Source organism: Pristiophorus japonicus, chromosome 1 (genome assembly GCF_044704955.1).
Source record: "Pristiophorus japonicus isolate sPriJap1 chromosome 1, sPriJap1.hap1, whole genome shotgun sequence".
Taxonomy (NCBI): Eukaryota; Metazoa; Chordata; class Chondrichthyes; family Pristiophoridae; genus Pristiophorus; species Pristiophorus japonicus.
The window spans coordinates 169,126,171-169,139,677 of NC_091977.1; the positions used below are offsets into that span (position 1 = coordinate 169,126,171).

Here is a 13,507-nt window from a genome sequence, read left to right on the forward strand (position 1 = left end):
GGTGATGAAACCATTTACAATTTCAGCTAGCATAGGCCCAGGAAGGGAAATTGGGCAGTCAACAATTTGATGGGAATAGGGTCGAGAGCGCAAGAAACGGGTCTCATGGAGAAAATGAGCTCAGAGAGAGCATGAGAGGAGATAGGAGAAAAACTAGAGAGAGATGCGAGTTCAGGACTAGGGCAGGAGGGGAACCTTGGATAGGTGAGCAAAGGGAAGGGTAGGATACAGCAGAGGGAGCTAAATGGATAGTCTCAATCTTAGTGACAAAGAAGTCGATTAGTTCCTCGTACTACCTCATTAACTAACATCATACCCTCCAGTGCGCCAGCGCAGCCTTTGGCTGCCTGAGGAAAAGTGTGTTCGAAGACCAGGCCCTCAAATCTACCACCAAGCTCATGATCTACAGGGCTGTAGTGATACCCGCCCTTCTGTATGGCTCAGAGACATGGATCATGTACAGTAGACACCTCAAGTCGCTGGAGAAATACCACCAACGATGCCTCTGCAGGATCCTACAAATCCCCTGGGAGGACAGATGCACCAACATCCCCAGCATTGAAGCACTGACCACACTTGATCAGCTCTGCTGGGCAGGCCACATTGTCCGCATGCCAGACACGAGACTCCCAAAACAAGCGCTCTACTCGGAACTCCTTCATGGCAAACGAGACAAAGGTGGACAGAAGAAACGTTACAAGGACACCCTCAAAACCTCCCTGATAAAAGTGCAACATCCCTACTGACACCTGGGAGTCCCTGGCCAAAGACCGCCCTAAGTGAAGGAAGTGCATCCGGGAGGGCGCTGAGCGCCTCGAGTCTCATCGCCGAGTGCATGCAGAAGACAAGCGCAGGCAGCGGAAAGAACGTGCGGCAAACCTGTCCCACCCACCCCTTCCCTCAATGACTATCTGTCCCACCTGAGGCAGGGACTGTGGCTCTTGTATTGGACTGTTCAGCCACCTAAGGACTCATTCTAAGAGTGGAAGCAAGTCTTCCTCAATTCCGAGGGACTGCCCATGATGATGACCCTATTAACAGTAATGAGGCCTGAGGACCAATTTCAAGCAGTCTTTGGGCCGGCCACTTTAGGCATGCATTGTTGTTTCATGGTCATAGTCAGAAATTAACCAATTTCTTCCTCAAAAGGATATTGGGTGGGTTTCATAGAAATTTACAGCACGGAAGGAGGCCATTTCGGCCCATCGTGTCCACGCCGGCCGACCAAGAGCTATCAAGCCTAATCCCACTTTTCAGCTCTTGGTCCATAGCCTTGTATGTTATGGCACTTTAAGTGCATATCCAAGTAGTCAGCCTACCTAGGACATTCAATTAATATTGAAGTCCTTGATATTACTTAGCTTCGTGCCAATTGGGGAGGGCATGCTGTTCATTTCTTCCTTTGTGAATACTTAGAGGAAGTAATCATTCAGAATATTTCATCTTTAGTTTCACATATTTTTGCATCTTTTAGTGTTTGCACCTCTTTTCTGATTGCTGTCTTACTATTGTAGTACTAGAAAGAACTGTTTTACTAATGTGCTTATCCTCTGCTGTGTTTTTTCTAGGTCCCTCTTTGCCCCTCTGATCACCCTTTTAATGTTTCTGCATTTTATATTCATCCCAGTGCTAAGACTTCTAATTTATATATGTTGTCATTAACGAATACCAAGTCAAGACATCACTGCTTCTAGTGGCTTTCTTGACAGACTTAGTCATGAAGTCTTGCATCACATTGATTAACTCTGACAATATAGCACTTGGATTTTCCTAGTTTATATTTGAGATGTGTAGCTAAAATAATCCATTTTGAAACTTACCCTCCCACAGATCGAGTTAATTTACCTTCCAAATATCCCTGATAATATAGGGCTGCAACACCTTCCATACCGTAATTTCCATCCTTTGGATTTAACCATGTCTCTGTCATTCTGTTTTGATGAGCTAGTTTATGTGAAGGATGAAGAAGATTAGGAGGTTTGCAAGGACAGCACTGGAATAATAAAGACTGGAGGTGATGAAGGCATGTATGAAGGTTTCAGTCATGGATGTACTGAAGTAGAAGTGGAGGTGAACAATGTTCGAGGTAAAAGTAGCTAGTTCTTGTGGAGAAGAGAATATGGGGTTAGAAATTCAGTTCAGTGGAAATCAGAACCTGACACTGCAAACAGTCTGACTGGTGAGGACAATGGAGTCAGTGGTGAAGGAGTGGAGTTTCCGGTGGGGCCAAGGATGATGACTTTGGTCTTTCCAATTTCTAGTTAGAGGAAATTATGACTCAGCCAAGACCGGATGTCAGACAAGTAGTCTGACAGCAGAGGCAATGGACGGGTTGAGAAAAGTGGTGTATAGGTAGCAAAAACAGAAAATGTTGGAACTACTCAGCAGGTCAAATAACATCTTGGAGAGAGAAACAGAGTTAACGTTTCAGGTCGATGACCATCAGAACAGGTATAGGTAGCACTAGATGCCATTGCTTTACATGTGGAAGCTGACCCCACATTTGTGGATAATGTCTGCACGGGACAGCAACTAGATGAGTAAGAGGAGAGGGCCACGGATGGATCTTTGGCAAACACTGAAGGTAATAATACAAGGATGCTATAATATATATAAAACTATACATCAGTAGTTGAAGATAACCACCTTTTAATAGCATTTTGATAAGCTACAGGATCATTTTGCCAGCTCTGGTGCCATCTGAGGTTGGCAATAATATCTGTGTAATTCTTTCCGAGACTTTCTTTCCATTTGACAAACTGAAGTTTGTTGTATTGATGAACAGATTTGGACACTTCTGGGTAATTTAATATAGAGCGAAGTTTTCTATCAAGAGTGCTTGTAACTTCTGAATACTTAGTAGCTACATTTGTCAATTCATCTGGATCAGCTGACAGATCTGGAGAGAGATAGAAAAAATTAACAAGACACTGTCAGGACAAATCCTTTTTAAAAACTTCATGGTAAAAGGATAGATGCCATACTGAACAAATAGAAATTCTCACGCTTCATGTCAGGAGGCCTGTTGATGATAAATGTTCATTAAAAAAAAGTTTTCAGAATATTTACCACACCAAAACATAGCAAGTTTCAGGCAGGAGAAGACCTTCGATCCATCTCAGTAATCTCATGGTGCATTTCTAATAACTCCAAATCTCAGGTTCTTGTCAACAAATATCAGGTTCCTTCTTGAAATCCATTTGCCCAGATCTTGCTGACAAAGAAAATGCCATCTGAACGGCGCACGCCATTATTAATCTGCAAATCGGTCTGCAACTTGTGGCAAGAAAGAGATACTGCATTAATTGCAAGTCGCCACAAGTTACTGACTGATGTGTGCTGCTGCTCCTCCATTAGCTTTGTGAAAACGACATCTCACCCTTAAATTTCATGATTTTCATGAAGTTGCTGCATTTGTACATTAATTGCCCATTAAACTCACCATCATAAGTCAAGTCTAGTAATTAACAGCTCAAGTACCCTTTTAACAATGTGATAATTGTTAATGACTGCCAATCAACCTCTCTTGCCCAGAAAGTTAATCCTTTAATCTCATTGGTTAAGGAGATACACTGTCTGTTCCATTGTTCACCTGCTGCCTTCATTGCACTGTCATCAGCTCACTTCCAGCAACTTAAAAGTGCACAAACAAGTCTAATAGGGCACGTTGCAAGATGCCCTGCTCCAGCAAAATCTGGCCCATTAATCTGTTATATGTGCTGTCCATCCTTTCAGTAAAAAATGCCTTTTCTATTTTCCTTTGTTGTCCTTTATTTGTAAATATTGCCTTTTGCGCTTAAATTCTGTACATGGCAGAAAGTAATAATTGGATCCAATTTGTCCCAATCTTTTATAATTTTAAACACTTCGAGCGAAAAGATCCTGGGTAGTCAATCTTTCTTTATATGTCATTCACTTAAGTTCTGAGGTCAACCGTGTCGCTCTTCTCTGGACCCCCTTCAATAACTGAAAGTGGGCACGCAGGTAAAGCAGGCGGTAAAGAAGGCAAATGGTATGTTGGCCTTCATAGCTAGGGGATTTGAATATAGAAGCAGGGAGGTCTTATTGCAGCTGTACAGGGCCTTAGGGATGGCTGGACTGTCATATGAGGAGAGACTGGATCAACTGGGCCTTTATTCACTGGAGTTTAGAAGGATGAGAGAGGATCTCATAGAAACATATAAGATTCTGATGGGACTGGACAGGATAGATGTGGGAAGAATGTTCCTGATGTTGGGGAAGTCCAGAACCAGGGGACATAGTCTTAGGATAAGGGGTAGGCCATTTAGGACTGAGATGAGGAGAAACTTCTTCACTCAGAGAGTTGTTAACCTGTGGAGAGTTTTGTTGATGCCAGTTCACTGGATATATTCAAGAGGGAGTTAGATATGGTCCTTAGGGTTAAGGGGATCAAGGGGTATGGAGAGAAAGCAGGAAAGAGGTACTGAGGGAATGATCAGCCATGATCTTATTGAATGGTGGTGCCGGCTCGAAGGGCCGAATGGCCTACTTCTGCACCTATTTTCCATGTTTCTATAACAGAATATGTAGCATATAAGAACATAAGAATTAGGAGCAGGAGTAGGCCATACGGCCCCTTGAGCCTGCTCCGCCATTCAATATCATGGCTGATCTTCAACCTCAACTCCGCTTTCCCCTCTGAACCTTCCACCAATCACCTTAAACCTATTGCCCCTCGTAATAGACATAGACCCTTGCTATCCACTATATCCAGGCCCCTCAAAATTTTATACACCTCAATGAGGTCCCCACTCACCCTCCTCTGTTCCAATGAGAACAAACCCAGCCTATCCAATCTGTCTTCATAGCTAAGATTCTCCATTCCAGGCAGCATCCTAGTAAGTCTCCTCTGCACCCTCTCTAGTGCAATCATTTCCTTCCTATAATACGGTGACCAGAACTGCACACAGTACTCCAGCTGTGGCCTAACCAGAGTATTATACAATTTAAGCATAACCTCCCTGCTCTTGTATTCTATGCCTCGGCCAATAAAGGCAAGCATTCCGTATGCCTTCTTAAGCACCTTGCCTGCTACTCTCATCACCTCTTATTCTTCTCAGTATCGACCCAATCTACACAAGCTCTCATCATAGGACAGCCCTCTCATCCCAGGAATCAATCTAGTGAACCTTTGTTGCACCTCCTCTAAGGCAAGTATATCCTTCCTTAGATAAGGAGACCAAAACTGTGCACAGTACTCTGTGTGGTCTCATGAACTATAAATATCAAGAATATGTCTTATCACCTTTGTTTTTGAAGGCTAGCAATTGTAGCAAGAGTTCCTTACTCTTGTACCCCCAACCTTCGAGCAATAATTGTCTGCTGTAACTGCATGCTAAACTTTGTGTTTCTTGTACTCAGACACCTAAATCCCCCTGAACACCAACTAAATAGTTTCTCATGATTTAAAAAAATAATCTGCTTTTCTATTCTTCCTACCAAAGTGAATAAGCTCATATTTCTCCACATTATACTCCCATCTGCCACCTTATTGGTCACTCATTTAAGCTATTTATATTCATTTACATTCTCTTTACATCCTCCTCACAGCTTTCCCACCTAGCTTTGTATCGTTAGCAAACTTGACTACATTGCACTCGGTCCCTTCATCGAAGTCATTAATATAGATTGTAAATAGCTGAGGCCCAAGCACTGATCCTTGCCACTAGTTACAGCCTGCTAATCTGAAAATGACCCATTTATCCCTACTCTGCTTCTGTCCATTAACCAATCCTCTATCCATGCTACTACATTACCCTCAACCCCACGTGCCCTATTCTTGTGCAACAACCTTTTATTGGCACCTTATCGAATGTCTTCTGGAAATCCAAATATACTACATCCACTGGTTCCCCTTTATCTACCCTACGAATTACATCCTCAAAAAACTCTAATAAATTTGTCAAACACTATTTCCCTTTCACAAAACCATTTTGACTCTGCTAATCATATTATGATTTTCTAAGTGCCATGTTACCACTGCTTTTGTAATGGATTCCAGCATTTTCCCAGCTAACTGACCTGTAGTTCCCGTTTTTTTCTCTCCCTCCTATCTTGAATAGCGGGGTTACATTTGCTACCCTCCAATCTGCCGGCAGCATTCCTGAATCTAGGGAATTTTGGAAGATTCCAACCAATGCATCCACTATCTCTGCAGCCACTTCTTTTAGCACCCTAGGATGTAGGCCATCAGGTCCAGGGGATTTGTCAGCTTTTAGTTCCATTAGTTTCTCAAGTACTTTTTCTCTACTGAAATTAAATACTTTTAGTTCCTCACTCTCATTAGCCCCTTGGTTCTCCGCTATTTTTGGTACACTTTCAGTGTCTTCCACTGTGAAGACAGATATTTGTTTAAAGTCTCTGCCCTTTCCTTGTTCCCCAAAATAATTTCTCCTATCTCAGCCTCTAAGGGACCAACACTTGCTTTTGCCACTTTTTACATATTTATAGACGTTCTTACAATCCGTTTTTCTATTTTTTGCTAATTTACTCTCATTCTGTTTTCTTCCTTTTTATCAGTTTTTTGGTCATCCTTTGCTGGTTTCTAAAGCTTTCCCAAGCCTCACGCTTACTACTATTCTTTGCAACATTATGTCTCTTCTTTAAATCTAATACTATTCTTAGCTTCTTTAGTTAGCCACAATGTATCACTTTTCCTGTGGAGTTTTTAATTTCTTAATGGAATGTATATATGAGAATTGTAGTTGAGAATTTTGGAATATTTCTTCAAATGTTCGCCATGCTTATCTGCCGTCTTACCTTTTAATCTAAGTCCCAATCTAACTTAGCCAACTCGCCCTCTCATACTTATGTAATTGAGTTTGTTTAAGTTTAAAACCCTAGTTTCAGATTTAGGATGCACATCTTTCAGACACTTTGGCCGCGATCTCGCCTACCGTGCGTGTCTAGGTCGGCCAGGATCGGTGGCGGGCGCTGAAGCCATTCCTGGCTCCAGCCCGCACTGTATGAAGAATCTTCTGTTGATGGGGCTTGTTAAGCCCGCCCTGCGAGGTCCCTGGCCAATTGAAGGAAGCGGGTCTGATGGCAGCATTTGATGATGCGTCATCAGCCGGTTTCCTTAAAGGGACCATGGCCACATTGATTTGACAGTTATTCTGCCAATGTTCTGTAGCATTGAGAGTTCTGATGAAGGGTCATCGACCTGAAACTTTAACTGTTTCTCCATCCACAGATGGTGCCTGACCTGCTGAGTATTTCCAACATTTTCTGTTTTAATTTCAGATTTTCAGCAACTGCAATATTTTGCTTTTCTAATATAAGATTACTTATTACATGTAGTAAAAATGTTCGATTGCACCATTATCATCAGAAAGCATGGTGGCATGTTCTTTACATAGAAACATAGAAAATAGGTGCAGGAGTAGGCCATTCAGCCCTTCTAGCCTGCACCGCCATTCAATGAGTTCATGGCTGAACATGCAACTTCAGTACCCCCTTCCTGCTTTCTCGCCATGCCCCTTGATCCCCCTAGTAGTAAGGACTTCATCTAACTCCCTTTTGAATATATTTAGTGAATTGGCCTCAACTACTTTCTGTGGTAAAGAATTCCACAGGTTCACCACTCTCTGGGTGAAGAAGTTTCTCCTCATCTCGGTCCTAAATGGCTTACCCCTTATCCTTAGACTGTGACCCCTGGTTCTGGACTTCCCCAACATTGGGAACATTCTTCCTGCATCTAACCTGTTCAAACCCGTCAGAATTTTAAACGTTTCTATGAGGCCCCTCTCATTCTTCTGAACTCCAGTGAATACAAGCCCAGTTGATCCAGTCTTTCTTGATAGGTCAGTCCCACCATCCCGGGAATCAGTCTGGTGAATCTTCGCTGCACTCCCTCAATAGCAAGAATGTCCTTCCTCAAGTTAGGAGACCAAAACTGTACACAATACTCCAGGTGTGGCCTCACCAAGGCCCTGTACAACTGTAGCAACACCTCCCTGCCCCTCTACTCAAATCCCCACGCTATGAAGGCCAACATGCCATTTGCTTTCTTAACCGCCTGCTGTACCTGCATGCCAACCTTCAATGACTGATGTACCATGACACCCAGGTCTCGTTGCATCTCCCCTTTTCCTAATCTGTCACCATTCAGATAATAGTCTGTCTCTCTGTTTTTACCATCAAAGTGGATAACCTCACATTTATCCACATTATACTTCATCTGCCATGCATTTGCCCACTCACCTAACCTATCCAAGTCACTCTGCAGCCTCATAGCATCCTCCTCGCAGCTCACACTGCCACCCAACTTAGTGTCATCCGCAAATTTGGAGATACTACATTTAATCCCCTCGTCTAAATCATTAATGTACAATGTAAACATAGAAACATAGAAAATAGGTGCAGGAGTAGGCCATTCGGCCCTTCTAGCCTGCACCGCCATTCAATGAGTTCATGGCTGAACATTCAACTTCAGTACCCCATTCCTGCTTTCTCGCCATACCCCTTGATTCCCCTAGTAGTAAGGACCTCATCTAACTCCTTTTTGAATATATTTAGTGAATTGGCCTCAACAACTTTCTGTGGTAGAGAATTCCACAGGTTCACCACTCTCTGGGTGAAGAAGTTCCTCCGCATCTCGGTCCTAAATGGCTTACCCCTTATCCTTAGACTGTGACCTCTGGTTCTGGACTTCCCCAACATTGGGAACATTCTTCCTGCATCTAACCTGTCTAACCCCGTCAGAATTTTAAATGTTTCTATGAGGTCCCCTCTCATTCTTCTGAACTCCAGTGAATACAAGCCCAGTTGATCCAGTCTTTCTTGATAGGTCAGTCCCGCCATCCCGGGAATCAGTCTGGTGAACCTTCGCTGCACTCCCTCAATAGCAAGAATGTCCTTCCTCAGGTTAGGAGACCAAAACTGTACACAATACTCCAGGTGTGGCCTCACCAATGCCCTGTACAACTGTAGCAACACCTCCCTGCCCCTGTACTCAAATCCCCTCGCTATGAAGGCCAACATGCCATTTGCTTTCTTAACCGCCTGCTGCACCTGCATGCCAACCTTCAATGACTGATGTACCATGACACCCAGGTCTCTTTGCACCTCCCCTTTTCCTAATCTGTCACCATTCAGATAATAGTCTGTCTCTCTGTTTTTAACCACCAAAGTGGATAACCTCACATTTATCCACATTATACTTCATCTGCCATGCATTTGCCCACTCACCTAACCTATCCAAGTCGCTCTGCAGCCTCACAGCATCCTCCTCGCAGCTCACACTGCCACCCAACTTAGTGTCATCCGCAAATTTGGAGATACTACATTTAATCCCCTCATCTAAATCATTAATGTACAGTGTAAACAGCTGGGGCCCCAGCACAGAACCTTGCGGTACCCCACTAGTCACTGCCTGCCATTCTGAAAAGTAGCCATTTACTCCTACTCTTTGCTTCCTGTCTGCGAACCAGTTCTCAATCCACGTCAGCACACTACCCCCAATCCCATGTGCTTTAACTTTGCACATTAATCTCTTGTGTGGGACCTTGTCGAAAGCCTTCTGAAAGTCCAAATATACCACATCAACTGGTTCTCCCTTGTCCACCTTACTGGAAACATCCTCAAAAAATTCCAGAAGATTTGTCAAGCATGATTTCCCTTTCACAAATCCATGCTGACTTGGACCTATCATGTTACCTTTTTCCAAATGCGCTGCTATGACATCCTTAATAATTGATTCCATCATTTTACCCACTACCGATGTCAGGCTAACCGGTCTATAATTCCCTGTTTTCTCTCTCCCTCCTTTTTTAAAAAGTGGGGTTACATTGGCTACCCTCCACTCGATAGGAACTGATCCAGAGTCAATGGAATGTTGGAAAATGACTGTCAATGCATCCGCTATTTCCAAGGCCACCTCCTTAAGTACTCTGGGATGCAGTCCATCAGGCCCTGGGGATTTATCGGCCTTCAATCCCATCAATTTCCCCAACACAATTTCCCGACTAATAAAGATTTCCCTCAGTTCCTCCTCCTTACGAGACCCTCTGACCCCTTTTATATCCGGAAGGTTGTTTGTGTCCTCCTTAGTGAATACCAAACCAAAGTACTTGTTCAATTGGTCTGCCATTTCTTTGTTCCCCGTTATGACTTCCCCTGATTCTGACTGCAGGAGACCTACGTTTGTCTTTACTAACCTTTTTCTCTTTACATATCTATAGAAACTTTTGTAATCCGCCTTAATGTTCCCTGCAAGCTTCTTCTCGTACTCCATTTTCCCTGCCCTAATCAAACCCTTTGTCCTCCTCTGCTGAGTTCTAAATTTCTCCCAGTCCCCGGGTTCGCTGCTATTTCTGGCCAATTTGTATGCCACTTCCTTGGCTTTAATACTATCCCTGATTTCCCTTGATAGCCACGGTTGAGCCACCTTCCCTTTTTTATTTTTACGCCAGACAGGAATGTACAATTGTTGTAGTTCATCCATGCGGTCTCTAAATGTCTGCCATTGTCCATTCACAGTCAACCCCTTAAGTATCATTCGCCAGTCTATCCTAGCCAATTCACGCCTCATACCTTCAAAGTTACCCTTCTTTAAGTTCTGGACCATGGTCTCTGAATTAACTGTTTCATTCTCCATCCTAATGCAGAATTCCACCATATTATGGTCACTCTTCCCCAAGGGGCCTCGCACAATGAGATTGCTAATTAATCCTCTCTCATTACACAACACCCTAAGATGGCCTCCCCCCTAGTTGGTTCCTCGACATATTGGTCTAGAAAACCATCCCTTATGCACTCCAGGAAATCCTCCTCCACCGTATTGCTTCCAGTTTGGCTAGCCCAATCTATGTGCATATTAAAGTCACCTATTAGGGTCAGGAGGTGCAGTCCTGCTCCTGCTGGCTCCACATTCAGGCAAGTATATTTCAAAAACTTGTTGTTAACTAACAACTGTCTCAGGTCAAACCAATCTAACTGGGAGCCTCAATTGTATGCATGTGTTTGCATATACTAATGATCTAATGCTCGAGGTATGGGCACTGCATGCCGATTTTTGTGTCCTTTCCCATCGCACTTTTGGCTGGAATTAGTAGGCCAATTACTGCCCGAAAAACAGCGCTGCACGGTTTTATTTCTAGTCCATTGTTTCCTAACCAAAACTTTGCCCTCAACCGACATCCCCAAAAGTAGATTAACTGATCATTCACCCTACTGCTGTTTGTGGAACTTTGCTATGCACAAATTGGCTGTTGGGTTCGCCTGCACAACAACAATAGTGATGACACTTCGTAAGCCATTCATTGGCTGTGAAGTGCTTGGGGATATTCCGAAGTGATGAAATATGCTATATAAATGCAAGTTAGTTCTTTGTTTCTCGCCTCAAATTGGCAACTCACTGTTGCGGTGATGTGAAAATTGTTCCCTTCACTAAACTTAACATAATAAGAACATAAGAAATAGGAGCAGGAGTAGGCCATTTGGCCACTCGAGTCTGCTCCGCCATTCAAGAAGATCATGGCTGATCTGATCTTGGCCTCAACTCCACTTCCCCATAACCCATGACTCCCTTATCATTCAAAATTCTGTCTATCTCCACCTTAAATATATTCAATGACCCAGCTTCCACAACTCTCTGGGGTAGAGAATTCCAAAGATTCACGACCCTCAGAAAAAATTCCTCCTCATTTCCGTTTTAAATGGGTGACCCCTTATTCTGAAACGATGCCCTCTAGTTCTAGATTCACCCACGAGGGAAACATCCTCTCTGCATCTACCCTGTCAAGCCCCCACAGAATCTTATACGTTTCAATAAGATTACCTCTCATTCTTCTAAACTCAAATGAGTATAGGCCCAACCTTTCTTTGTAAGACAACCCCTTCATCTCAGGAATCAATCTCATGAACCTTCTCTGAACTGCCTCCAATGCAAGTATATACCTCCTTAATTAATGAGACCCAAACTGTACAGAGTACTCCAGGTGTGGTCTTAGTTGTAGCAGGACTTCCCTTCTTACTATATTTGACTTCAAATTAGCACATTTGGACCTGATTCTTACACATAAGGAATGGTACACAATAAGGTTTTAAGAAAAGTACAAATCTATTCTCACTTTTCACCATCAATTGTACACCTTTTTTGGAGAGTGATCGATCCTCAAAGTCACTGTTAAACATTTATGAGTAGCCTATTGGCCCTTTCTACCAACATTACACCACTTATTCATCTACATTTATTGTTAAAATAACAAAGAGGAATGTCAAACTCCAAAAGGGAACTTTGTCCTTGTACTTCTTCATTAATGTGATTGTCATTTTAAGTAATGATTCAGATAGTGATTGTACCATATTAATACACAAGACAATCTCTTACACCAACAATATTTTTTGACATTCAGCAACATTACCCATGATTTACTTATGGAAAATGATGTAGGATGGCAAATGTTAAAAGTAGAATTGAAAGAAGCTCAGTTATAATCAATACAACCTTTTCACAGTTTTGCATTTGTATAGTGCCTCAGATGTGAGATTATTTTGCACTTGTGATTCATGAGTTCTTTTGGCACGGACCAATGCATTTTATTTTCGTATGCCTCCTTCATAATCTGAAAAATGTAGTCAACAGGAGTTGAATAGAATAGAATGCAAATATGCTGATGGGAAACATCATGATTATTGAATCAGAATTGATGCGAGTGGTATCAGACAGGAAAGTCACCAGCACTATAGCTACCTCACTCATTTACAGTAGCTATCTCAAAGGAGCCAATTTTTGCCTTGTGAATATCCCTTCCATGTGCACCAGTTTATGAGGCATTATGGCTTGGTAAAATAGGACAGAAACCCATAATGCTAGGTCTTATCTTCTGTGTATGACAAATTTCTGGAGGTCCGATGCAGATGGAGAACGCAAAAGCTACAATATAATATTTAAGTGTGGGAGTGATGTAATAATGGCTTCTGTGTACCTTCTCAGCTTTTATGCTAGGCCGATGCCACTTCCAAGTTATGCCCATATAAATGAGTGCCCAGTGCTGCTAGGCACTGAGCTGTACATGATGCAAGCATAAAAGACCTTGTAAGAAGATTAATTCCAACAGTGTGTAGACCATTTCATGCCAATATTTCTTATTTGATTTTATTTGCACTTTAATTCGCATGAGCATTCTGAAAATTGTTTTAAGTTTTGTTTTGCCCCCAGCACAATAACTGGTACAAAAGCAAAATACTGCGGATGCTGGCATCTGAAATAAAAACAGAAAATGCTGGAAATCTCAGCGGGTCAGGCAGCATCTGTGGAGAGAAAGAGAGTTAACGTTTCAGCTCGATGACCCTTAGAACTCTCTTTCTCTCCACAATTACTTGCACCATTTGTTTTGCAATGAGAATACCCCTACTTGAAATGCTTGTTTAAAAAAAAAGTGGAGGGATGCCAAGGTGCTTTGAGCTCGACCACCAATTCTTGCACACCTGCATCTGCAGACAGAGGTGAACATCCCTCATTTGACAGATGATCAGTGCATCT

At 42.7% G+C, this 13,507-nt stretch overlaps 1 protein-coding gene across 1 annotated transcript in view; it reads right to left on the reverse strand.

Annotated features, from left to right (window-relative positions):
* Positions 1-899: 899 nt before the first annotated feature.
* arsk (arylsulfatase family, member K) overlaps positions 900-13,507 on the reverse strand; it is a 129,121-nt gene continuing 116,513 nt past the window's right edge. The window contains exon 8 of the mRNA XM_070884828.1: positions 900-2,899. Coding sequence (XP_070740929.1) covers positions 2,619-2,899 — 281 coding nt within the window. The 3' untranslated portion in view covers positions 900-2,618. The remainder of the gene's footprint in view (positions 2,900-13,507) is intronic.